The sequence below is a fragment of the Jaculus jaculus genome, chromosome 8 (assembly GCF_020740685.1).
Source record: "Jaculus jaculus isolate mJacJac1 chromosome 8, mJacJac1.mat.Y.cur, whole genome shotgun sequence".
Taxonomy (NCBI): Eukaryota; Metazoa; Chordata; class Mammalia; order Rodentia; family Dipodidae; genus Jaculus; species Jaculus jaculus.
This window is the reverse complement of record NC_059109.1, coordinates 112,210,610-112,238,144: the sequence shown is the minus strand read 5'-3', so window position 1 is coordinate 112,238,144 and position 27,535 is coordinate 112,210,610. Positions and strand designations below refer to the sequence as shown.

The 27,535-nt window shown below is 51.1% G+C and overlaps 1 protein-coding gene across 1 annotated transcript; it reads right to left on the bottom strand.

The window, feature by feature from the left end:
* Positions 1-307: 307 nt before the first annotated feature.
* On the bottom strand, positions 308-22,676 carry LOC101605655. Its single transcript, XM_045157056.1, has 13 exons — positions 22,568-22,676; positions 20,184-20,400; positions 16,738-16,842; positions 14,904-15,035; positions 13,954-14,038; positions 13,797-13,860; positions 13,212-13,297; positions 11,926-12,108; positions 8,789-8,842; positions 6,977-7,123; positions 4,944-5,082; positions 3,914-3,993; positions 308-337 (listed from the first exon to the last, which is right to left on the bottom strand). The coding sequence occupies exons 1-13, from the start codon at positions 22,674-22,676 to the stop codon at positions 308-310; spliced, it is 1,431 nt and encodes a 476-aa protein (XP_045012991.1).
* Positions 22,677-27,535: the final 4,859 nt, after the last annotated feature.

The following is a 27,535-nucleotide window of genomic DNA, read 5'->3' as shown; positions in this document are numbered from 1 at the left end:
CAATCCTCCTATCTCAACCTCCTGAGTGCTGAGATGATAGGCAGAGACCACCATGCCCAGCCTTTCCTGCATTTTCTTTGGAATCTCACTTTCTTCAGGGACCGACCTAGGTGGGAAGCCTTCATTTAAACATCTCAAGATCCCCTCCCAGCACGCAGAAAATGCAGCAACTCAGAACCAGACTCCTCAGCAGAGAACATGTTTATTGCAGCTGAGGGCTCCAGGGGGACTGTTTCGGGGGTGCCTCTTGAGCTCTGGATCCTGAGCACGCGCATCTGAGGGCAGGAACTGGCCTTCCCACAACCAGCTACTCCGGGATGGTCAGCAGGATGTAATCCTGTGAACAGAACAGAGACAGGCTCCCCATCCAGCCTCACTTTCCGTGCACCCGCTCTCCCCAGGCTGCTCCTGATACTCTAGAGTGGGCCCAGCCCTGTGTCCCAAGGGTACCCTAAGAAGGAGATGGACAAGGAGAGAGAGCCCAGAGGGAGGGGGCATCTGCGGAGTGTTTGTGCGGACGGGTCCACACTGGCCTCCTGAGCTTCTCCTGAGAGACCCTGGCCGAGTGAATGAGTGATGTGAATGCACTGAATGAGCGGCAGGGCAGCCAGGTAGGGACATGTAGCTTGTGCCCTGCCCAGCTTCCTGCCGTGTCGCTCCCGTAAGCCACAGCCCCGGCAGTAACCCTGGAGTTCTGTCACCTCCCAACAGCGTGGGGCATCCCAGAAGAGTCAGCAAGCCAGCCTTGCCCCTGACAGGTTGGTTATGAGACACGGTGGCTTGAAGGAGCTGCTTATGGCCCGGCTCTGCGCCTTTTGGTCATTCAGAGCGATCAGGGGCCTCTGCCCACCCTGGGCAGCATCTTGGAACCTGATGGCTCCAAGACTCAAGGCGTCATTTCTAGAGCAGCTTCAGCACCTGTATGACCTGTGGGGCTCCTTCAGAGCCACCCAGGTGTCTCCTGGGCGGAACCTAGAGGAGGAGCCGGGTGGCAACGAGGGAGTAGTGCGTGCCAAGAGGGGGTTCCATGACGCGGCGCTTGCCGCCTGCCCATGACTCACTGCTACTCCTGCACAGTGACTCCAGGTTCCCTTTCTTGTACACGTGCACATGTGTGCATGCATGTTTGCGTATGTGGGTGTACATGTGTGCACGAACAGGCTAGAAATCAATGTTGGGTATCTTCCTCAATTGCTCTCTGCTTCATAGTTTGAGACAGGGCCACTCACTGAGTAGTTGACCAGCAAGCCCAGGGAACCTTCTGTCTTTGCCTCTATAGGACTGAGGTCACAGACTCATGCCATCACAACCCGCTTTTTACATAGGTGCCGGGGCTCTGAACTCAGGTTCCCGTTTTTGTGTGGGCAAGTGCTTTACTCTTTGCGCTGTCTCCCCAGCCCGGGAAAGCAGGTTTCTATGTTTTCTGAATGTCAGAACTAGGTTTAGGGAGGCCAGGGATCTAAACTTGGGGTTCTGATGTTCAAACTTATTTATGTGTTTTGAGATAGTGTCCCACTGTTAGCCTAGGCTGGCCTCGGAACTCATGATCTTTTTTTTTTTCTTTTTTTATTTTTTGAGATAGGGTCTCACTCTAGCCCAGGCTGACCTGGAATTCACTATGTACTCTCAGGATGGCCTTGAAATCACAGCGATCCTCCTACCTCTGCCTCCCGAGTGCTGGGATGAAAGGCATGCACCACCATGCCTGGCTCTTTTTTTTTTTTTTTATTTTTTGAGGTAGGGTCTCACTCTGGTTCAGGCTCATCTGGAATTAATTAACTACATAGTCTCAGGGTGGCCTCGAACTCATGGTGATCCTTCTACCTCTGCCTCCCGAGTGCTGTGATTAAAGACGTGCGCCACCACGCCCAGCTTCATGATCTTTTCAGCCTTCTGGGGTGTGTACAACCATCATGGATTTTTTTTTTTTTTTTCAAGGTAGGGTCTCACTCTAGCCTAGGCTGACCTGGAATTCATTATGTAGTCTCACGGTGGCCTTGAACTCACGGTGATCCTCCTACCTCTGCCTCCTGAGTACTGGGATTAAAGGCATGAGCCACCATACCCGGCTATCATGGAAATTTTTGAGGGTGAGATATGAAGGACATGTCTAAGCCTTATCCTGTTCTACCAATCCTCACCTGGTGATACCACCTGGTGGGAAAGGAAGAGAGAATAGGGGGCAGGTTGGCCCTAGGAGGGGATTCCCAGCCAGCAAATGGGTGACACTATCCCTTAGGGCGGGGCCCTGAACCATGTTAAAAAGATTGCTGGGTCTTGAGAGATGACTTAGTAGTTAAGGACCCAGATTTGACTCCCCAGAACCTACATAAGCCAGACGCACAAGGCGACACATGCCCACAGACGGTGCTTAAGCACAGGTGCCGCGGGCATCTGGAGTTCATTCGCAGTGGCTAAGGCGCTGGCATACCAATTCTCTCTCTCTCTCTTTCTCTTGCTCTCTCTATCTCATAAAAAGAGACAAAAAAGAGAGCTGGGGGCTGGAGAGATGGCTTAGCGGTTAAGTGCTTGCCTGTGAAGCCTAAGGACCCTGGTTCGAGGCTCGATTCCCCAGGACCCACGTTAGCCAGATGCACAAGGGGGCGCACACATCTGGAAATCGTCTGCAGTGGCTGGAAGCCCTGGCGTGCTCATTCCCTCTCTCTCTCTGCCTCTTTCTCTGTTTGTCACTCTCAAATAAATAAATAAAAGTAAACCAAAAAAAATTTAAAAATAAAAAGAGAGAGCTGGCTGGGCACAAGTGTTCATCACTCTGCTTCCTGACTGTGGGCACAATGTGACCAGCTGCTTCCTGCTCCTGCTGCCATGCCTTCTGAAACCACCACCGTGGATTATAAAACAAACCCTTCTTACCTTAAACAGATTGATTTATTTTTATTTTATTTATTTATTTATTTTTACTTTTCGAGGTAGGGTCTCACCCTAGTCTAGGCTGACCTGGAATTCACTTTGTAGTCTCAGGATGGCCTTGAACTCACAGCGATCCTCCTACTTCTGCCTCCCCAGTGCTAGGATTAAAGGCGTGCGCCACCATGCCCGGCAGATTGATTTATTTATCTATTTTAGAGAGAGACAGAGAGAGAGGGGAGAGATAGAGAATTGGCACACCAGGGCCTCAGCTACTGCAACTGAACTCCAGATGTGCTACCTAATGGTCATGCGCGACCTTGTGCTTGCCTCACCTTTGTGCGTCTGGCTAACGTGAGATCTGGAGAGTCGAACATGGGTCCTTAAGCTTCACAGGCAAATGCCTTAACCGCCAAGCCATCTCTCTAACCCCTTAAACAGATTTTTTTTTTAAATTTTTTATTTGTTTGAGAGCTACAGACACAGAGAGAAAGACACATAGAGGGAGAGAGAGAGAATGGGCGCGCCAGGGCTTCCAGCCTCTGCAAACGAACTCCAGACGCATGAGCACCCTTGTGCATCTGGCGTTTTAACGTGGGACCTGGGGAACCGAGCCTCGAACCGGGGTCCTTAGGCTTCACAGGCAAGTGCTTAACCGCTAAGCCATCTCTCCAGCCCAGATTTTTTTTTCTAGGTATTTTGTCTGAGCAACAGAAAGTTGACTAATCCATGGTAAAATGGGGGTAATATGAGCATTGACATTATCTGTATAAGGTGGGGCTCTTGATGAGCCCTGTCTCATCCAGTGTCATGTCAGCCCCCCCTACAGGAAAGCAGACTCCTCATCTATTTGTGGGGTGTCACATCTGGCATGGCTGTGAGGAGGAGGTAAGACAGGGGAGGTAGAGGGTACCTGTGGGTATGGAAATTCCTGTGCAAGCCAGGCCTCAACAGGATCAGCAGGTGTTTTGGACTCCATTTTCTGAGCATCACAGGAAGTCCTCTGTCTCCCCTCCTCCCCCGGCAGCTCCCACCTGATACCTACCTTGGAGAAGTCCATGTGGGCCTGGCTGAAGGAGATGCCCTTGATATTGGGCAGCGGGAGGCCATGTTCTCTGAGCCATTCTGTAAGAAGGGGTGCAGGGAGCTCAGTGTCTGATGGGTTGGGCTGTCTGTGTGAGTGTAGGGTCAGGAATCTGGGTGCATTGCCCCTCCCTGCCCTTTGCCAAAGGACCTCTCCCATCATCCCCCATCAGGCAACTCTGACTGGCAAACAGCCCCAGGGGCAAGCCAGGCTCTAAATGGCTCCTCCACATCTTCCATCTTGCCTGTGTGAAGGAACCTGTATCCAGGAACCCTGACTCCATTCTTGGGGAGCTATTCTTCTTTTTGTATTGTTTTGTTTTGGTTTTTCGAGGTGGGGGTCTCACTCTAGCCCAGGCTGACCTGGAATTCACTCTGTAGTCTCAGGGTGGCCTTGCACTCACTGTGATCCTCCTACCTCTGCCTTCCGCGTGCTGGGATTAAAGGCATTAAAGGCATGCGCCACCACGCCCATGTGCTTTGGGCCTTTGGCTCACTTCTTTCCCAAAGGCTCCAGTCTCCACACTTCCCCTTTGGGTCTTTGGGTTAAAAGCTCAGCTCCACGTGGCCCTCCCTCATTCCTTTCTAGCGTTACCCTGTCCCCTCCCCCGACGCTGCTCCTGTTCTCTGGGGAGTTATCGGCTGGCTTTCATGCTGTACAGTCTGCGTTGCTGTGGGTTCCACACGGTTTATATGTCTGACCTCACCCTGCCAGCATGAGCCCCACAAGCGTGGGGACCTTTGTGTGCGCCCTGATGCAGCCAGGTGCCTAAGGCAAGGCTAGGCACACATTAGGGGCTTAGTTAGTATTTGATAAAGAAATGGACGAGTCTGAACCCCACCAAACCCAGCACTCCGGAGAGGATCCAGGGTGCTACGGGGTGAGGGATAGAGCAAGAATTTCAACCTTGTGTCAGGGGCTTGGGACCTCCTATTCTGCACGCTTGTGGGTCCTTCAGGGTACAAGGCCAAGGCTAAGGGAAAGCGCTCACTCACCTGTTTCTTGAAGCTGTCAGGGTAGGAGCCCAGGATGACCACAGCACTACCGGAGGGAAGAGATAACTCAAGGTCACAGCAGTAGTTTGGGGAAGTAGCGCTCAAAGAGGTGAAGGTCACAGCATCCACCTCCCTCTATCACGGACAGGGGACCGCCACTTCTAACCATACCCTTTCTTTTCACCACCCACTCTCAGTTGCCGTATTTTATTTTATTTTTGAGGTAGGGTCTCACTCTAGCCCAGGCTGACCAGGAACTCACTATGGAGTCTCAGGGTGGCCTCGAACTCACGGCAATCCTCCTACCTCTGCCTCCCAAGTGCTGGGATTAAAGGCGTGCGCCACCACGCCCAGCTGTTGCCATATTTTCCCCAAGCATCCCAAACCAAAATTCATTACCTGTGGGGAACAAATTGGAGTTTGAGTTCCTGATTTTTTGAGGAAAACTCAGCTTCTGAAAGGAGTTGCTGTTAGGGATAGAAACGAGTTCAGAGCAGAGACAGAACCATATTCCAGCCCCCAAGAGTTCAGAGTTGGCCTCTGTCCCGAGGTCCTCACCCTGGACCCCATGACATTGTCTTCCCCAGACTATGCCTGCATGGGTCTGGCTATGGGGGCCGGGTGCCCCTGGAGAGTAAGGGATGCCAAGGCTGGACATCAGGCAGCGTTCAGCTCAGCAGGAGGACAGCCTTGGCCCTGGAATCACCATTGCTAGAAGCCCGAGAACTCTGTGCGTGTGTGCGTGTGTGTACGGTGCTGGGAATGGACCTGGGGCCCTAGGCATGCTGGCGATCACTGAACGATAGTCACAACCTACCCTTTTTGCTTGCTTGCTATTTTTTTTAAACTCTCTTATTTATTTAAGAGAGAGAGAGATAGAGACAGAAAGGGAAACAGAAAGTGAGAGAATGGATGTACCAGGGCTTTCAGCCACTACAAACGAACTCTAGACGCCTGTGCATCTGGCTTACAAGGGTCCTGGGGAATCAAATCTGGGTCCTTTGGTTTTGCAGGCATAAGCCTTAACCACTAAGCCATTCCTCCAGCTCTGCTGGCTTGCTTTTTGACAGGGCTTTGGTGGGCTGCCCATGCTGGTCTCAAACTTCTGGGCTGTGATCCCTCTGCCTCAGCCTCTTGAGTAGCTGGGACTGCAGGTGTGCAGCCGGCTTCCTTGGTTTTGAGAGTGGGTTAGTGGGCCCCATATTTCACAGGGATAGAAATAGGGCTTTGGGCCAAGTGCAGTGGTGCACACCTTTAATCTCAGTGGTTGGGAGGCAGAGGTAGGAGGATTGTCATGAATTTGAGGGCAGCCTGGTACTGCCGAGTGCCAGGGCAGCCTGGGCTAGAGTGAAACACTACCTCAAAAAAAAAAAAAAAAAAAAAAAAAAGAATGCTTTTGTCACCAGTGAGCTATGATAAGTTTCTTAGCCATATAATCATGCCATCTAAGACCCGGGGACTCTGCTGCCGTCTCAGGATGGCACCCAGCTCTGCCACAGTGGGAGACCTTCCTGACTTCTTATCTGAAGCACTTCCTAATTTTGAGGGTGTAAAATGAGAAATAGGACTGCCAAGGGGTCCACAGTTGAGACACTGAAAATGCAGGGGATGCATTTCCCAGAATCCCTCTAGCTTGGCTCCCCTTCTTGGGGGAATGGAGGGCGACAGGCACATTACAGCTGCCAAGGGCTCCGTGTCTCTGACTTCCTTCTGGGACCAGCTCACAGCCATGCCTGGGGGAGTCTTTTCAAAGCTCCAGTCTCCACCCCACAAGGACACTGAGTGAGGGTCTGGAGGCCAAACCCTTTCATTGCTGAAGACGTCCGTGGGATGCACAGAAAGATTTTTTTTGGGGGGGGGAGGTGCTAGAGTTTGAATATTTCGGCAGTGGGCACAGCTGTCCAAGTGTGCACTGAGTGTGAGCATGGTTTGTCCATGGCCTTCCTGTAGCCCTGCCCTCAGCAGGCCCAGAAAGGAACTTTCCATGGGGTCCAGTACCCTGGAAACAAGCCCTTCCACTCTCACTCACCCAGGCAACTGGGTCAGAGGAGGTGTTGTTCGGTCCCAGCACTCTCAGCTCTCCTGCCTGGATGACTTTGGCCGTATGGTCATCAAGGTAGACAGTGGGGGGATCTGGCATGCTGATGGTCAGGCCACGGTTGGACTGACTAGAAGCCTGAATGAGATTAGAGCAGACATGGTAGAGACAGGGTAAGGAGATGCCCTGTCCTCAGCCCCTGGCTCGGAGGAACAGGACTAAGACCACCTGAGAAGGCATGGGCCTGTTTTTCTCTTCTAGCTCCCACAAATCACTGTGGATCTTGGGAAGGTCACTGCCTCCCGTGACCTCTTTTGAGGTGGGACGTTAGGTCTCTGGAAGCAGAGACCCAGCTCTACCACTGTTGCATGCTCTGTGGCTCGAGGCAAGTTTCTTTCTTTTCTTTTCTTTTTTTTTTAGAGAGAGTAGAAAGCGAGAGAAGATTGGTGCACCAGGGCCTCAGCCACTGTAGTTGAACTTCAGATGCTTGCGCCACCTAGTGGGCATGTGCGACCTTGCATTTGCCTCACCTTTGTGCATCTGGCTTATGTGGGATCTGGAGAGTCAAACATGGGTCTTTAGGCTTTGTAGGCAAGCACCTTAACCACTGAGAAATCCCTCCAGCCCAAGGGAAGTTTCTTAATCTCTCTGTGCCTTAAACTTTACTTATAAAGTAAGGGTAAGAATCACACCTATCCCATAAAGTTGTGAGGATTACATGAGCTAATTTACATCATGTGCGTAAGACAGAAGTTAGTGGTTAGTAATGCTATATATTTGTCAGTTCTTCTGTGTATGCGTATACATGTGTGTGCATGCATGTGCAGACCAGAGGACAACCACATGTGTCACTCCTTAGACACTGTCCACTTTTTATTTATTTATTTATTTTGAGACAGAGTCTGTTATTGGCTTTGAACTCACTAAAGTAGGCTAGACTGGCTGCCTAGTGAGCCCCAGGGATCTGCCTGTCTCTCACTCCTCAGTGCTGGGACTCCAAGCATGTGCCATCAAGTCTGAAGTTTTTTTTTGTTTTTTTTTTTTAAGGTAGGGTCTCACTCTAGCTCAGGCTGACCTGGAATTCACTATGGAGTCTCAGGGTGGCCTTGAACTCATGGTGATCCTCCTACCTCTGCCTCCCAAGTGCTGGGATTAAAGACATGTGCCACCATGCCTGGCTTCCTAAGTCTGAAGTTTTTATATAGGTTCTAGAATCAACTTCCAGTCCATATGTTTGCCAGGTAAGCACTACACTGACCGAGCCATCTCCCCAGCCCTGCTTGGCAGCTCCTGAGGCTGTTGTTATAATTACTGTGGTCCATCTGGTGCCATACTAAAAACCTCTGGAGAAGGCAATTAGCTTGGATTTTGGAGTTAGGGACTGGGTTCAAATCCTGGTTCTCCACTCAGTAATGTAAGCTTGGGCAAGTAGCTTCACCTGGTTGAAGTTGTTGGCTCACCTACAAAATGCGTGACAATTCAGGTTACTGGGGGGGGGGGTGTCATATTGATGCGGGAGGAGGGGTTGCACAGCTCTCTGCTCCCCACCCTTGTTATCTAGGTGGGCCTTAGCAGGGTTGGGAAAATGCTTGGTTACGAAGGATGATGGCCCTTGGTCATGGTCTATGCCTTGTGGTTCCCTGCACCCCGACCGCGTCTCCTTCACAGCACTGTAAAGGTGCAGTGGTTTCTGGAGTCCGCAGTAGGGAAAATGGAACATGTTTACGTGGCCTGGTCCAGTGCAACCTGCCTTTTCCAAGACCCTCGCCAGAGTGCTGGAGGGGGAGAGGGTAGTGTACCCACCTCAGGCCCGGGCTGTGGAGCTCTCAGTGACAACAGCTGCAGGAGGTCAGCATCCTGAGGAAGAGCAAAGGCTGGGGTTGGGCCTTGGGAGCCCTGGGCAGGACTGTGCTGAGCAGACCCGGAGGCTCAGTGGGATTCGGCAGGAGAGCTGCCCCCCCCACCGCATGCACCACGTATGCGCCCCATCTCAGCATGAGAGGAGCCGTGCTTCTGGCTTCTTGTGGGAAGATAAACTTGAACAATATTATAATTAATTAATTAATTTGCAAGCAGTGAGAGACAGAAGAGGGACAGAGAATGAGTGCATCAGGGCCTCTAGTTGCTGCAAATGGATTCCAGATGCATGTGTCACTTTGTGCATCTGGCTAAAATGATCATTTTATAGTTTTGATGATTTTTCCCCCAACATTTTATTTAAAAAACTATTTTTTTTGAGTCAGGGTGTTGAACTCATTATGTAGCTGAGGATGACTTTGAACTCTTGTTCTCTACCTCCCTAGTTTTATGTGGTGCTGAACCCAGGGCTTCATGCATACTAGACAAGCAATCTACCAACTGAGCTATGTCCTCAGGCCCTCAACAATTCTATGTGTCAAAGTTGAATGATTTTAAAATTTTTTATTTGAGAGTGACAGACAGAGAGAAAGAGGGAGGGAGGGAGGGAGAGAGAGAGAGAGAGAGAGAGAGAGAGAGAGAGAGAGAGAGAGGGAGAGAATGGGCGTGCCAGGACCTCTAGCCACTGCAAATAAATGCCTCTAGCCACTGCAAATAAACTCCAGACATGTGCGCCCCTTGTGTATCTGGCTAACATGGGTCTTGGGGAATCGAGCCTTGAACTGGGGTCCTTAGGCTTCACAGGCAAGAGCTTAACCACTAGGCCATCTCTCCAGCCCAAAGTTGAATGATTTTTTTTTTTTTTAACTGAGGACATTTGTAGACTCATCACCTAGATTCTTCTGTTAACAATTTCCTATATTTGCCTTATTCTCCTTCTATCTGCCTATCTATGCTCCATTGATTTTGGACTGGACTTCACACATACTAGGCACATGCTACCTAGCTGAGCTACATCCTCAGCCTCAACCTTGCTCCACTGATTGTTTTCTTTTTTCTTTTTCTTTTTGGTTTTTCGAGGTAGGGTCTCACTCTGGTCCAGGCTGACCTGGAATTCACTATGTGGTCTCAGGGTGGCCTTGAACTCATGGCGATCCTCCTACCTCTGCCTCCCGAGTGCTGGGATTAAAGGTGTGCGCCACCACGCCCGGCTGAGTGTTTTCTTTTTAATAATTTTTATTTTAAATATTTTATCTTATTTATTTGCAAGGAGAAAGAGAGAGAGAGAAGAAGAGAGGAGGAAGAGGAGGAGAGGAGAGAATAAAGACAAAGAGAATAGGCATGCCAGGGCCTCTAGCCACTGCAAACAGACTCCAGATACTTGTGCCACTTTGTGCATCTGGCTTCACGTGGGTCATGGGGAACTGAACCCAGGTCCATTAGGCTTTGCAGGGAAGTGCCTTAACTGCTGAGCCATTTCTCCAGTCCTCCATTGATATTTGAAAAGCAAAAATTATTACAAAAAAATACCATAGAACTGTATGAAGTAAAAGTCCATTGAATATCTCTTTCCTTTTCCTCCTGAATCCCATCCTCTGGGGGAGCTATTACTGACAGTTTGGAATAGATCCTCACAGACATTTTTCTACTCGGGCGCAAGCATGGATGGATGGGAGGATCCTAGCCACCTGGTCCTGAATCTTATTTGTCCCACGTGAGGGCAGAACCCACAGAACAGCTCCATTTGCACAAAGCAGCTTCGTAGTGTTCCTCAGCGAGAACAGAGCATGACTAATATTACCAGATCTTTAGTGGTGGCCCATACGTTGACACCTGGTATGTATAACCTTGCCCACTGGTTGTATGAAAATGTTAGCGGGCACAATCACAGAGTTTGCATCTATCTCAGAGCTGTCACACTCATGTGGGGCGGAGAGATTAGCAGCAGGTTACAGAAAGCCTGAATGTAGCGCTGGTCTTACCTGTTAGGTGACCTTGAACAAGTCACTCACAATGTGGACACTGCTTTATGCGCAGTACTTTAAATAAATATTGCGTGTGACATGGCGTTTCAGGATGTAGCATTTTCCCCGTTGTGACCTGCAGGCACTCAAAAGTTGTCAGGTTTTCAGAGTGTTTTGGATTTTGGAGTTTTGGATTAATGGATGCTCAAACTGTCCATGTATTCAACTTTGCACCTGTAACTTTCTTCACACTCATAGCTTTATATAAAATTAGAATGAGGCCAGAGTCTTGAAGGAATGGGGAGAGAAGGGGGCGTGCCTTAGGTCGCTAAGTGTCACAGTCAAGAAGGGGCTGTGTGAGGGGACATTTGCCTCGAGAATAACAGCAGGGAAAGAGTGTCCCACGGGGGCAGCCTGTGTGGCTGGAATATGGTGATCAGTGCACAGGGCTGGAGAGAGGGAAGAGGTCAGACTGTATCACCCACATGCTGCAGGAGGAGCCTGGCTTTTATTCTGAGTGTAGTGAGGAGCTGCTATGGGCATTTGAGTGGTGATACATCCTGGATATCTTATTCATTTGATCCCCCATCCTCCCCGGGAACTGGTTGGTGTCAATCATCTGTGTGGGTCTTCTGACCACTGCTCAGGTCACTATCAGACATGCCTTCACTGTGGGCAGCACCCAGGGTGGCCCTTTCCTGTCACCTGTCACCCTCTGATGCCTTGTTCACTGTAAGCTAACTAGGTAGTTCTCAGAGCATTTTCTTATTCAGTTTTCTATTTCTCCATTAGACTCTGGTTTTTCAGGGACAGGGACCAACCTTGTGTGCACAGAACCCTGCCCACAGTAGGCCTTCATGAATATTTGCTATATAAATGAGTGGGTAAGTGTTATGGAGAGAGGAACAAGAAGGGGGTGTCCGTGTTCCCCTACTCTGGTGAGAGGGTTTTTATGATGGGTCCTGAAGGATAAGTAGCTGTCAGTCACGTCAGACTGATCAGGTCCAGGGAGGGGAAGTGACTTTTTACATCTATTCCCTGAACCTTGGTTTCTTCAAGTGAAAAACAGAACAAGCATATTCGGTTCAGCCCCTCCCCACCCCCTGTCCTCAAGCTCACTGTGGAGTCCTGCGGTTCCACGTGGACCTCCTGGCTGGAATAGAGGCAGGACAGGATGTCATTGTAGATCTCTACCCAAAAGGCAAAGTCGGCCATGCTGTCCTGGGCTAATTCTGGAAGGGGCGGGGGGATCACATGCTCCAGCCTTGGGGCCTGCTGGTCTGGGCCGCAGGGGGTGACAAGCTTCAGAGAAAGGAAGAAGGAGGGAATTCAGAGGGGGATAGCTCTCCAGGTGGACACATGGTCACAGCTCACCACACTGAACACACGCACATGACTCCATCGGAGCCTCACAACAGCTACTACCAGATGGAGGCTGTCAAGGTCACCATCTGACAGATGAGGAAACCGAGGCCCAGAGAGGCAACATCACTTCCTCAAGATCCCACATGTGGCGCTAGAGAGATTTCCCAGTGGTTAAAACACTTGCTTGCAAAACCTGCCAATCAGGATTCGGTTCCCCAGTAGCACCTATGTAAAGCCCGGTGCACAAAATGGAGCATGTGTCTGGAGCTTGTTTGCAGTGGCAGGAGGCCCTGGTGTGCCAATTCTCTCCCTCAAATAAACAAATAAAAATACTGAAAACAAATAAACCAGACCCCCACATGTGATAAGACGTGGAGCTGGGCTTTGAACTCCTCAGCCTGGCTGGCTTGCTGCCTCTGAGGGTCACTCTGTTCTCTGTGTCCTGTCCTTCCTGGACCTGCCCTGGCTCTCCTACCCCCTGCCGCGGCATGGAGATGTCAAAGAGCAGTGGACAGGAGCTGGGCAAATCTAGCTAGCTTTGCTCTTTCTCTGACCTCAGTTTACCCACGTGGGAGTCCCTTGCATCTGAGGTGCCATGTGCGTCCCCACTGCTCTCTCTCTCTCGCTCTCTTTTATTTATTAGAGACAGAAAGAGGGGGAGAGAGAGAGAGAGAGAGAGAGAGAGAGAATGGGCACGCCAGGGCCTCCAGCCACTGTAAATGAACTCCAGATGTGTGTGCCACCAACTGGCTTACGTGGGACCTGGAGAATCGAAGCTAGGTCCTTAGGCTTTGCAGGCATGCACCTTAACCACTAAGCATACCCTCCAGCCACCCCTCCATGGCTGTCTTGTCCAACCTGACTCACTAAGTGGCCCGTAGCCTCTGACCCCTCTTCTCTCTCCTCCTTTTTTGCAGCCCACTCTAGTTTACTGTTCTTTTTCCCCTCCTCTCCCTCATGTACATCACACCCGAGAAGCACCGTCTCCCTTCCTCTTTGCTTAACCCTTCCTCCCCCAGGGCCAGCAGGGGTCAGCGCACCTGCACTCTCATCAGGATGGCCCCCTGCGTGAACTCGGTGGTGGTCAGATAGTACTGGAAGTCATCAGGGCCTGCGGCGTTTGGGGCTACGATGCAGAGAAATAAACCAGGCTGAGTCCTGGGCTGAGCGGGGAAGAAACCGCAGGGCGGCAAGCACGGGGTGCACCAGGGCCTCAGCTACTGTACGCCTGCGCCACCTAGTGGGCATGCGTGACCTTGCGCTGGCCTCACCTTTGTCTGGCTAATGTGGGATCTGGAGAGTAGAATATGGATCCTTAGGCTTCGCAGGCAAGTGCCCCAACCTCTGAGCCATCTCTCCAGCCCGAACAAAGGGACATTTATTGCATGATGGCTTTGTGCCAGGTTGTTAATAGACCTACTCTGTGGACCTGTGATCCATCCCCTTTAACAGATATGGAAACTGAGGCCCCTCTGATAACAAAAAATACGTTATCAAGCTCACAAGCTGCATCGCCTCTCTTTCTCCCCATTAGAAAAGAGGCACCCTGTGAGTGGGACTATCTCGTCCCGTTCATATTTCTAGACCGTGGCTGGGGCAAAGACAGAGCACTGGCGGTGACGTACGCAGAGTGATGTGCAGCAAGTCTTCCAGCAGCAGGTTGAGCAGGTCTGTGGCCACGGGGCACACCTATAGAAGGAAGGCAAGGGAGACCCCGCTGGCGCCAGGCCTGGGTGGAGGGGCTCTCTTCCGGGAGGGCCACACCTGTCCCTCAGAACTCACTATCTTTTGGAGGAGCAAGGGCAGTGATTCATCCAGGGTGCTAGTCAGCAACTTCAGAAGTTTGTTCACCAGCAGGGAGTTTGTCCTGGGGGGGTGGAGGGAGACCACGGTAGAGTCTGTCATATCATGGGATGTGTGCAGGCTTGGGTCCAGGGGGAGAGGCTGAGCAAGGCTGAAGACACTCCTCTGTGCCGGGTAGCACCGAGGCCCAGAGTGGCCGCCTCCTTCCCTGCCTGTGTTCCCTTCCCCATTCTGCTCTTTCTCGTCTTCCTCTCTTTCCATTGCTGCCTCCACTTCATTCTTATTCTCTCCAACTTCTTTCCTGGCATCACTACCTTATTTTCTCTCCACCCCTCTCTAAGTTTTTGGGATTTTTCAAGCAGGAAGAGGCCTTGCAGTCAGCAGAGATTTTGTGCTGGACAAATATATGAATGATCTTTAGTGGCCCCCTCTGAGGGACAGGTTATGCGCTGTTTGAGCCCCATGGATTAGCTTATCTTTTTTTTTTTTTTCAAGGTAGGATCTCACTCTGGCCCAGGCTGACCTGGAATTCACTCTGTATTCTCAGGATGGCCTTGAACTCACGGCGATCCTCCTACCTCTGCCTCCCGAGTGCTGGGATTAAAGGCGTGTGCCACCACGCCCGCAGATTAGTTTATCTTCCCCAGGAGTGCCCCACATAGACTGGGTACTGTGGGGGAGGAAACTGAGCCTCTTGGGAGCTGACACTAGTTAGTGGCCAAGCAGAGGTTGCATCGTAGTCATCATGACCTTCCGTGTGGAGGCGGGAGATGCTGACGGGTGACAGGTGCAATCTGTGGCCTTCAAGACAGACAACTTCCTCCAAGTTGGAGACAGCCAGGTGGGGAGAAGCAGTTCCAGCCCCGAGTTGCAGAGAAAGGCCGGTGTCCCACCCTGCCCAGGGAGGCACGGGAGTGGCTGGTACTCACGGCTCCAGAATCTCAATGCTCAGGTATCCCGGTGGGGTGTGGCACTCCTCAAAGACCAGTTGGGTCTTATTCCCTATCTGTTCCAGCCGAACTCCGATGCGTATGTTCTTGATGATTTTGAGCCACAGGAGCCTGTAGGGACAGCATGTCTGGGGAAGCTCAAAAGCAGAAACCAAGGTTAAAGCCAGAAGTCCCAAGCTGGCAGCTGTTGTTGCCAGGGGTTTGCAGGGGAGAGGGGGGCTGAAGAGATGGCTTAGCAGTTAGGTGCTTGCCTGCGAAGCCTAAGGACCCCGGTTCGAGGCTTGATTCCCCAGGACCCACGTTAGGCAGATGCACAAGGGGGTGCACACATCTGGAGTTTGTTTGCAGCAGCTAGACGCCCTGGCGCGCCCATTCTCTCTCTCTCTGTCTATCTGTCTTTCTGTGTCTGTCGTTCTCAGATAAATAAGTAAAAATAAACAAAAAACGTTAAAAAAAATAATTTAAAAAAACTAGGAAAGGGGGCTGCAGAGATGGGTCAGCTATTAAGGCGCTTTGCTTACAAAGCCTTAATGACACAGGTTCAGTTCCCCAGTACCCTAGTAAAGTTAGATGCACAAAGTGGTGTGTGCATCTGGAGTTCATTTTCAGTGACAGGAGGCTCTGGTTTACCCTTTCTGTCTCTCTTCTATTTCTCTGCCTCTGTCTCTCTCTCTCTAATAAATAAATTAGAATTAAAAAAAAAAAATTAGGAGAGCTCCGGCTGGAGGAATGGCTGAGCTGTTAAGGCATTTGCCTGCAAAACCAAAGGGCCCAGGTTCGATTCACCAGGACCCACGTTAGCCAGATGCACAAGGGGGCGCACGTGTCTGGAGTTTGTTTGCAGTGGCTGGAGGCCCTCTTTCTCACTCTTTCTCTGTCAAATAAATAAATAAATAGATAAATAAATAAAAATTAGGAGAGCTCTTTAAGCACAGAATCTACTGGATGATCAGACAACTTTGGGCCACTATCCCCACAGGGCAGCCAACACATAGGCTGAGGATCATCTTAAGATGGGCTGCATGCTCTCCAGCTTGTGTACCAGGTCCCACAAGGCCAAGGTCCAGTTCAGTATTATTGCACTGTCCCAGCCAGGGCAGTGGTCATCAGAGAGTAGAGACATATTTCTCGGGGCCCAACTTCTGAGTAAAGAGTTCCTTTGGGTTCACATTTCCTATCCAAGGGCTGACTAGGTCCCGCCCTGCTTAGCTTCTGCCATCAGACAAAGGCGAGACACACTCAGGGTGGTGTGTCTCTAGGTGGGATTCATGTCCCTGTTAAGTAGTGAGGGCACATCAAGAAAGCCACAATGCACAAGAGAGACAGGAGAGGGCATTTTCCCAAAGGACAGTACGAGCCTCCCCGTGCCATGGGTCCACACGGGCCTATTTCACTGCCTCTGATGACTATCGTCTGTGCAACCGCTCGCCCGTCAGAGCTGTGCAGGTGGACACTTGGGCTTTTGCAGTAAGGAGCTAGAGTTCTACCTGGTTACAGATGCAGGTCCAGGGGAACCCACACCTCTGTTCCAGCTACTTAGTCTAGGAGCGCTCCTTCCGCCTGCCTGCTCAGATGGCAAGCGTGTGTCCCCCCAAGCATGGGAAGCAGGCCTTGCTGAGGAATCACTATGTGATTCCAGGAAGGGCCTTCTCCCACCCCGTGCCTCAGTTTCCCCATCTGTCAAATGTCTCTGAGATGTGCCCAGGACGGAAAAGACTGCTGCGATCCTTGTGCTGGCACGTGGCTTTTGTGAGCCCAACCTCTTTGCCGGGTACCTCCTGCCCTCTGGTGAGGGAGTTTCTTAGGTACTTACTCCTGGAGTGAGAGGTACAGCTTGCAGCGCAGGGTGACTTGCAGCAGACTGTCACTTAGGATTTCCAGGGTGACCTCCGGTCCTTTGGCATCTTCTATAATCAATCTGCGAGAGGCATCGGGAGATGTGTGTGAGGCCCGGGAAAGCCTGCATGGCTCTGTGTGTATCTGGAGCATTTAGAATAGAGGTGGGGACTGGAGAAGTAGAGATGGCTTTGTCCACAGCTCAGCTCCAGGCCACCGAGCTCTAGTTCCAGCCTCCAAGCCTTGAAGACCTATTCAGCCCTTTCCCTTCTCTGGGCCTGGGTGTCAGCCTCTATCAAAAAGGGGAATAAAAGCTGGGCATGGTGGTGCACGCCTTTAATCTCAGCACTCGGGAGGCAGAGGTAGAAGGATCGCCGTGAGTTCGAGGCCACCCTGAGACTACATAGTGAATTCCAGGTCAGCCTGAGTTAGAGTGAAATCCTACCTCGAAAAACCAAACTAACTAAATAAATAAAAGGGGTAAAAAAAAAGTTGGGACTAATGGAGAGAGGGAGGGGATATGATGGAGTGTGGATTTGTGAAGAGGAATGTGGGGGAGGGAAGAGCATCGTCATGGTTTATGGTCTGTAAGTGTGGAAGCTGTCAAAAAAAAAAAAAATGTAAAAAAAGGGAGAAACAGCAAAGGACCATCTATGGCACTTAACCCAGTTGAATTCAAGGGTAAGCCTCCCAGGCTGGGGGCTGTGGTTCAGTGGAAGATGGCTTGCTTGGCATGTATGAGCCCTTGGGTTAAATCTTCAGCATGAGGGGATAAGTATCTGTAAGCTTTTGCAAAAAAATAAAAATAAAAATAAAAAAGCCAGCATGCAAGAAGAGGTGAGGAGCCAGGCGTGGTGGTGCACGCCTTTGATGGCAGCCCTCGGGAGGCAGAGGTAGGAGGATCGCCGTGAGTTCGAGGCTGCTATGTGACTCCATAGTGAATTCCAGGTCAGCCTGAGCCAGAGTGAGACCCTACCTCGAATATCCAAAAACAGGGCGCATGCCTTTAATCCCAGCACTCGGGAGGCAGAGGTAGGAGGATTGCAGAGAGTTCGAGGCCACCCTGAGACTACAGAGTGAATTCCAGGTCAGCCTGAGCTAGAGTGAGACCCTACCTCGGAAAAAAAAATAAAATAAAATAAAAAATAACACCAAAATAGGGCCGGAGAGATGGCTTAGCAGTTAAGGTGCTTGACTGCAAAGCCAAAAGACCCAGGTTTGTTTTCCCAGGACCCACAAGACAGATGTACAAGGTGGTACATGTGTCTGAAATTTGTGTGCAGCGACTGGAAGCCCTGGCATGCCCAATCTCTCCATTTTCAATCTCAGTCTCTGTTTTTCTCTCTCTGTCAGATGAATTAAAAAAAAAAAAAAAAAGAAAATCCAAAAACAAAAAATAAAAAAGAAGAGGTGGGGGAGTGAGAGGCCTGAGGGGTTCCCTGAAGAAAATTCCTCCTAAAGTCTACGGTGTTTAGGACCTGTAGGATTTTCTCTGATCATGCAGGGATGGGACTAACGTACTTAGGGGCTGAGCTTGTCACTGCGCAGTTGCAAGTCCAAAGCAGAGCTTTCACTTAGGCAGCTACGTATGCTGGCAACAGGCTCTGACCCAGCTGCTCTCAGGGCCAAGCAGATAGCATCGGGGAGCAAGATCCACCACTTAGAATGTCTCCTCATTAAGTTGTCTACATGTCTCATTCCTTACGCATGCTGTCCATCAGTCATGACATCTAACTTTCTCACTAGGCCTGGGGAGATGGCTCAGTGGTTAAAGGCACTTGTTTGCAGAGTTGGCTGGCCTGGGCTCAATGTAAAGCCAGATGCACCCCACAGTGCATGTGTCTGGAGTTTGTTTGCTGCAGCAAGAGGCCTGGGCATGGGCCCGTTGTCTTTCTCTCTCTCTCTCTCTCTCTCCAAATAAATGAATAAAATATTTAAAATAACTTCTCATTAATTAATACATCAAGTCATGGAGTGGTCGGGTGGCAGTGGACTGACTTGGGAGGTCAGGCCAGGTGTGGCCAATCAAAATTATGGGTTGTATTGTGCCTCTGCTTCCAAACTCACATGCCTCCATCATCCCAGAAGACGATCTTATTTGAAAATAAATGTCACAGACATAACTAATTAGGATGAGGTCATACTGGACTACTGGGGACCCTAAGCCAACAACGCTGAGTTCCAATGAAAGGGAATTTGGATCCAGGCCAGATTCTCTGAGGTGAAGGCAGATGGCAGCTGTGGCTTCTGACACCAGCACCAGAGGTTGGCAGCGAGCACCAGGAGCAAGGGCAGGGATATGTCTGGAGGAGAGCAACCCCGGCCTTGCCCTGGCCTCCAGCCTTAGCAAGGGGGCCACGCAACTCAAGACACTGTAGGGCAGGTGTCCTGACAAACTCATGAAACTGGGAAACTTGGATTTGGTGTAACACATTCTGATTTTTTTTTAAATTTTTTTTGTTTATTTTTTATTTATTTGAGAATGACAGACACAGAGAGAAAGGCAGACAGAGAGAGAGAGACAGAATGGGCACGCCAGGGCCTCCAGCCACTGAAAATGAACTCCAGACGCGTGCGCCCCTTTGTGCATCTGGCTAACGTGGGTCCTGGGGAATGGAGCCTCGAACCGGGGTCCTTAGGCTTCACAGGCAAGCGCTTAACCGCTAAGCCATCTCTCCAGCCCCACATTCTGATTTGTTTTTTTCTTTGAGAGAGAGGAAGAAGAAGAGGGGGAGAGAGAGAAAGAGAGGGAGAACAGGCACACCAGGGCCTTTCAGCCATTATGAACGAACTCAAATGCATGCTGGAGATTTGAACAAGCATTCTTAAACTTAATAGGCAAGCACCTTAATGGCTAAGCCATTTTTATTAAAAAAAAAATTAGAGAGAGTGCGCACATGAGCGAGTGAGCGAGCGAGAGAGAGAGAATCGGTGCACCAGGGCCTCAGCCACTGAACTCAAACTCCAGATGCTTGTGCCACCTAGCAGGCATGTGGGACCTTGTGCTTGCCTCACCTTTGTGCGTCTGGCTTATATGGGATCTGGGGAGTAGAACATGGGTCCTTAGGCTTTGCAGGCAAGCGCCTTAACCATTAAGCCATCTCTCCAGTCTGGAATTCTTGATTTTTTAAATGGGGAAGAGCCATTTACAATATTTTGAAAACACTACATAAGTCTGCAAAGCGCAGGTGCGGGGAAAGCAGAGGGAGGGCAGCAGGGCCAGGGTCTGGGAGGATTGGGAGCGGCATGCAGAGGTAAGGTAGCGGGCACAGCTTAGGAGATACCTGCTTTGTGCCCTCAAGGCTGGGGAGATGCCACAGATTCGCGACTGCCTGCCCACCTCTGCCCCCCAGGCCACACACACCCAGGGAAGAAGTCTCCCGGCAGAGAAGAAAGGCTGAGGCAGTCTTGCTGGCCACTCACCCGCCTTTCTCCAGCAGCGTCTTCAGCGCTGGGACAGTCTTCCCTGACAGCAGGTCCCCAACCAGTGACAGGTCCAGGCCGCTCTTCTTCTTGACGAGGTCTTCTTTGAAGTAGGGCAGATGGTCCAGAACAGACACAGCCTCGCTCGCGGATCCCATCACAGGCACCCTGATTAGGCGCTTCAGGATCTGGCGCTCTGAGAACAGGTCTGAAATGCCTGTGGACACGGCGCCTCCTCAGCATGGGACTGTCCCCTTCAGTCATTCAACAAGCTCTCACTGGTACCTGCTCCTGGCAGGCCATGAAGACAGCCATTCAATGACAAGTACTTATTAAGAGATCAATATCTGGGCTGGAGGGATGGCTTAGTGGTTAAGGCATTTGCCTGCAAAGCCAAAGGACCCAGGTTTGATTCCCCAGGAACCCTGTTAGTCAGATGCACAAGGGGGTGCATGTGCCTGGAGTTCGTTTGCAGTGGCTGGAGGCCCTGGTGTGCCCATTCTCTCACTCTCCCTCTTTCTCATTCAAATAAATAAATCAATTAATAATATTTTTTTAAAAGAAATAAATGAAATACTGGATAAGAAATACAAGTAGGTTAAAAAATAATTTAAAAAAATATGAGATCAATCTCTGAGATGGCTTAGTGGTTAAGGCACTCACCTGCTAAGCCAAAGGACTCAGGTTGGCTTCCCCAGGACCCACACAAGCCAGATGCACAAGTTGGCGCATGTGTCTGGAGTTTGTTTGCAGTGGCTAGAGGCCCTGGCGCGCCCATTCTCTCTCCCCTCCCCCTCCCTCTTCCCCTCTCTCTTTCAAATATAAATAAAAACAAAAATAAATTAAGAAAAAGAGATCAGCCAGGCATGGTGGTGTATGCCTTTAATCCCAGCACTAGGGAGGCAGAGGTAGGAGGATCACCATGAGTTTGAGGCCATCCTGAGACTCCATAGTGAATAGTGAATTCCAGGTCAGCCTGGGCTAGAGTGAAACCCTATCTTGAAAAACAAAACAAGAAAGAAAGGAAGAAAGGAAGAAAGAAAGAAAGAAAGAAAGAAAGAGAGATCAGTCTCTGATCTTGCTGTGATGCCTAGGCTGGTCTCAAACTCCTAGGCTTAAACCATCTTCCTGACTCAGTCTCCCACCTTGCCACCAAGTCTGATGCCAAGTAACAGTAAGTGCCTGCTGGGCTCAGGGCTTCTGCCCTCCTGGGTAGATGAGCTAACACTTACATCAGCAAGCAAGTTTGGAGTGGCAGATATTTCAAAAAACATTTAAAAAACAGGGCTGGAGAGATGGCTCAGAGGTTAAGGCGCTTGCTTGCAAAGCATAATAAGCCGGGTTTGATTCCCCAGTACCATGTAAAGCCAAATGTACAAAGTGGTGCATGTATCTGGAGTTTGTTTACAGTGGCAAGAAGCCCTGGTACGTCCACTCTCTCTCTCCCCACTCTCTCTGCCTCTCTATGTCTGCAAATAAATAAATAAAAGCATTTTGCTGGGCAGGGTGGCACATACCATGTGGGTGGCTGAGGTAGGAAGAGCACTATGAGTTTGAGGCCAGCCTGAGGCTACATAGTAAATTCCAGGTTAGCCTGGGCTGGAGAGAGACCCTACTTCAAAAAACCAAAAAAAAAAAAAAAATTTTTTTTTTTAAATCTCCAAAACTATAAGCCAAAACAAACCTTTCCTAGCTTTAAAAAAAATTAAAAAATAAGAAAAGTTGAGTCAGAGCATGCCTGGGTTGACGAGGATCTGTTTCAGACAGGAATAAAGAGACCCACTATGGAACGACCTTGGGTGAGGACGTTATAGATAAGACAACAATACACGCAATGGTCCTGAGGTTTTGAACATGGTGAGTTAAGGAACAAAGATCTGCGAGCTCAGGACAATAAGTAGACATGAGGGAGAGCAGCAGACAGACAGTCAGACAGGACAACAGGCAATTTACATTTGGATAAGGCCTTCTCCAGCGGGCTATGAGAACTCCGCAGAGGCAGACAAGAGCCGCTGCTTGGGAAATCAGGAGGCATTTAGAAGGGAAGGTGGTTAGGATTTAGTCTTCTGGGGTCAGTCTGAGTTTTGCCCCACTGAGAGGGAGAGAAAGAGCCTTTTAGGCAAGAGGACTCACAGGAGAAAAGGAAGGAATCAGTAAGTCAGTGGGGTGGGCAGGGAAGAGACTAGAGACTCAGAGCCTTGAGTGTCAGGGCCAGGGGCTTCCTCAGGTAACTGGGGAGTCACTGCTTAGAGCTGGGAAGGGACAAGGGCAGCCCTGGGTGGCTGGTAGGGAGGAGGCCAGAGGTGGGTCAGCCTGGAGAAGGGAGCTGATGCTGTCCCCATTCAGCCTTCCCTGTGAGGTCCTGCAAATCCCTCGAAATTCACCTGTTTCCAGCTGGCTGTTACTGACCCGCAGGAAGATCAGGCCGTGGACCTTCCCTCGGGCTTGGGGCAGTAGCCCCCAGCACAGCAGTGACCACCAGAGGCGTAGCATCCTCCTGTCCAGGACCTGTGGCCACAGAGGGGAGAGCCTGATGTGGTTACGTGAAACATCACCCTTGGGGAGACCAAAGTATGATTTGGACCAGTGAGTTTGATGGGGTTCCTTTAGAGCAAGGAGAGGGGTCCTTTACAGAAACTTGGGGTCCCCAAAGCAGCTGTATCACTGAGTATCTATCATCCTAGTGTGGACGACGTTCTCCCCACAGCTGCCTCGGTGGCACCCCCAGTGTGGGACTTTCCCCCAGCAGCTGCTCCGCCCTGGGCCTCAGGGTGAAGGCTTACGTGCGGAGCACGGAGACCCCAAAGCAGTGTTAGCCCCAAGAGCTCTCATCCCATCCCCAAGGCGGCTAAGACGGACTTCCCTGTCCTAGGTAGGTCAGGAGACCTCGAGCGTCAAGACACACAGCTGCCACCTGAGATCTCAGATGGGGGCTGCACGACCTTCCCTTACTCCCCCACAATGCCCTTCCTTCCATGGGGTAATGTCAACAGGCCCAATCTCGTGGGGCTCTTGTGAGCGGTCTCAGCTGCTTTTGATGATGTTTTTTTTGGGCAATAGTTACTGCTTTCCGTTTGGAGGACAACAGATATCCTCACGTGGATGTCGCCCACTCTGTCTCTGCTGGGTCCGTCGCTCTGTGCCCCAGCTTCAGACCTGCCATTTCTCCAGCCCAGCCTGACTGCCCACCACTGTGATCTTGGCTCACTCTCCTTCAGCTCACATTGTGCGGGTGGGTTTCAAAGCCAGGCTTTGCCACTTTCTGGTTGTGTGACCCGGGAACCTTCCTCAGTTTTCTTGTTTGTGGAGTGGGGAGAGTCATAGGCCACTGAGAAGAATACGGCTGGCAATGTGTGGAAAGCTCTCCGTGCCTGACAGCTGTGACAAAGCCCTGGCTGTGGTATTTGGAGCCACGGATCTTTCCCAGCTACAGAGGAACTGTTTCAACCAGGAGCATCTTACCCGCTCCTGCCAGCGGAACCTCAGGCTCCCAAGCAGCTGAGAAGACTCAGGCAGGACCCCAGAGGCTGCAGGAAGGTGCTCTGGGTGGGCAAGAGCTCACCCCCAGGTCTGTGAGTTGGGGTGATCAGGATAGTGAAAAGCCCCCATGACGAAGCCCCCTGAGCACAGGGAGGTGAGCGCCAGAGTGGCCCAGTCTACTCAGGAGTGCCTGCGCTGGTCCTTGAACATCCAGGCTTTAGCTTGTTGGGGCATTTGGTGATAGCTTGCCCAGAATGTGCTAGACTCTGGGTTCTAGTCCCAGCATCTCACCAAACAGCTCTCCCAGATCCCGCTGAGTAAATAGCAAGCGAAAATTTTGTTTGTTTGCATATGCAAATTTAGAACTGTGTGGAAACTTGTATTAGGGTCTTAGCTATTCATGTTTGGTTAAATACATCCACGGTTCTTCCCCCAGCCCAGGCCAAGTCTCCTGCCCTCTGCAGTTCACACCCAGTTTCCATCCCCCCCACCTCTGACCTTGAGTCACACGTGTCAGCCCTGACCTCTTGAGTCCTTGCCTGGGCCAGCAACAATGCCTGGAGCTTTCCAGACTCCATGGCAACGTTAAGTCCCCACCTCTGTGGGGTCTTTGGTACCCAGGCCCAGTTTACAAGCTGATGAGCCGGGCTCAGAGCAGCTATGAATTTCTCATGGTGAATGGCAAGGCTGGGAGGCTGTTCCGCTCCCAGCCTTATATCAGATCCTCAAGAAATACTGGGAAATGCCATCCTCATCCTTACCTCTGTGGGCTGGGAGCGGGGCTGTCCGGAATCTGTCGGGCCAGTGTCCCTAGCTTCCCAGAAGGACAATGCTTTTATCTTGAGTCTTAAATGAGGGGTGGGCATGTGAGCCGGAAGTCCAGGTCCCTGGCCAGAACCTGGCATGCGCAGGAGGTCCTCAGAGGAAGAAAGGGCTCCTTTGACACTCCAGGCACGGGGGCTTTCAGCCAAAACTGATAAGACCAGATACTGAGGTGGGGGGCGGGGGGAGCGGCTGTGGGCATGGTCTCCAGACCCCAGGGAGGAAGTAGGCGTGGACTGGGCCCTTTCTCTTTGGCACGTCAGAGATGCTGAGGCAGGTAACACAGGATGTGGGTAGGGCGGGAGGAAAGCAGGTTAGGGGCTCACAGCCTTGTGATGGCCTTGTGACCGCTACCTACCTACGTATGGCCCTCAGGCTCTTGTTCCTGCCTGGATGTGGTCACCAAGGACACAGCCTCTGCAGCCAGACAGGTCTGGGTTCAATAGTCTCCGCTGTTCATGAGTTATGTGACTGTGGCCAGGGTGACCTCTAGGTGGGTCAGGTCCTCCCCGCCCCCCCGCCCCGCCCCTACCATGATGATCTCCTTCCCAACGTAAGGACAGCCAAGGAAAGTGTTGAGGTCCAGTCCAGGGCTCAGGTTGGTGGAATATTGTGTTCTTGAAGACATCAGCTGTCCAAGAAAACACAGGGTAGATGTTAGATGGTTCTGGAGCTCTTTAGCTGATGGCCAAAGCATATGGTAAATGGCCCTATGATTTGTTAGCATGTATTAGCTCTTCTTTGAAACATGGTCAGACTGATCTTGATCTTGCAATTCTCCTACTTCAGCCTTCCAAGTAGCTGCAATGACAAGTGGATGCCACCACGCCAAGCTAGACAAGATATTCTTTTTTCCTTTTTTTTTTCAAGGTAGGGTCTTACTCTAGCTCAGGCTGACTTGGAATTCACTATATAGTCTTAGGGTGGCCTCGAACTCATGGCGATCCTCCTACCGCTGCCTCCTGAGTGCTGGGATTAAAGGCTTATTCTAGAATCTTTGTGTCATAACATCGTAATTATTTTGGATTGGGAAATGCTCTAACAGTTGATAGAGAGCGGGGCTTGGGGAGATAGCTCAGTAAGCCAAGTGCTTGGCTTGGAAGCAGAGTTCCATCTCCAGAGCCCACCTCACTGCTGGCCATGGGGATGTGTACCTGCAGCCCCAGTGCTGGGCAGGTGGAGATGGGAGAACCCCTGGAGCTTGCTGACCAGCCAGGCCAGCCTAACGGATGTGCTCCGAACCAATGAGAGAATGGCCCTGTCCCCGAGGATAACGACAGAGTGTGTCCTCTGGTCTCCACATGCACACATATGTGCCCTCACACACACAAACACGTATGCACACATGGGTCCATACATCAGACCTACTAAAGCAAACAAACAAAACAGCGTTGGTGGGGAGCCCGGTATGGTAGCTCATTCCTGTAATCACGTCACTTGGAAGGCTGAGGCAGGAGAATCACCATGAGCTACAGACCAGGCTGGGCTACACAGTGAGTTCAAGGCCAGCCTGGGCTACAGAATGAGACCCTGTCTCTCACCCACCCACTGAGCTGGTGGACCTCTTAGTCTCTGTCGATTTAGTCTCCATATCACCACCGGGGGCTGTCTTCTTGCCACCTGTGTCCCTGGGAAGAGTGCAAGGTGTTGGGGGACACATAGAGGACTTTCCTTCTGAAATCTGGACTGTAATGGAAGCAGGAGGGATTTGCGCAGCGTGCACAGGCCCCTCTGTTGTCTTTGCTGGCAGATGGGAGAGCTTCCAGGGCTAAGCCCGGGAAGAACTCAGAGTGGGCACGTTAATCCCGTGGGCAGTGGTTAGCTCCCTGCTGGGAACTGCACAGTCCTCAGTATTGTTACTGTGATTTGGAGGTATAAGAAATGGGCCCGTGCCCTGTTGCGGGTCTAACGAAAGGGGTTTGCCCAGACAAGAGGAGAAAGGCCTGGTTCGTATTGGGACCCTGCCATTTTCCTGGCTGTGTGTCACTTGGTGTCCTGTCCCTAAGACAACGACTTATTTCTGGGAGACAGGATGGTTTATGAGATGTTGCTTGACATTTTCTTTGTTACTGCTGCTGGGATTTAGAGTGAAGTAGAAGCACTTTCTGCTGTGTTCCAGCCTAGGAAGAATGTGGAGGCTCAGGGCTCCTGGGACTCCTGCCTCTGGGTTAAGGATAGCCAGCCCAGGAGCAACCCTTCTCCTTCCCCTTGGGCTGTGGAGGGCTGAGGAGGATGGGTGAGCTGGGCGCTGAGTAGAACAGGAGGTAGGGGGGTGGCTGTGGGCTTCTGGGTGGTGGTGTTTACTGTCAGAACCTCAGCTTGTTGGGTGAGGGAGAGCGGCAAGATCCTTTGAGTGGAGCCAATAGATGTCTTGGTCCCCAGAAGCAGGCTGAGATCAGGATTTGAGTGCCACTGATTTGGGAGGTGGATCCCCTCAACAGTCGTGGGGAGTAGAGTGTGCCCAGACAAGAGTGGGGTACCCATTTTAGCCTTTGTGGATACCCGAGCTCCTGAGCTCTCTTGCCTCAGAGCTGTTTGCCTTCCCCGAGGAGGGGGGAGCCTGGGTCTTCTACCCCCCCGCCCCAACTCCCAGGAAGCCCTAGGTGACATGGGTGGAACAGAACTGGGGAACCTCAGCCGTGGCTGTGTTGGGGAAAGGGCTACTCTGTCCCTGCTTGGCTAGAGACATGCAGCTGTTCACGTCTTGCAGTTGTGTAGACTGAAAGAGACCCCTTCCTTGGGTCAGGCCACACTCAAGACCAAGGGCCCCAATAATGTCCATTTCCCTGGTGCCTACCCCTCTCCTCCTGCAAGAGCTCATGTGTGAATGAAGTCTCCTGCTGTCCGGGCAGAGCCAGGTGTGAAGAACAGGGACCTCTTGTCTGGTTCCAGATGGGGGGTGGGGGGGACACAACAAAGCAGTCTTGCCTGATGGGAGGGACCCTGGCTGATAAGGTCCAACACCCTGAGGCCAGGCAACATCACCCTTGATGACAATGTCTGAGTACCCGTGTCAGGTCTTATTTTATCTTCAAAGTGACAATCTCCCC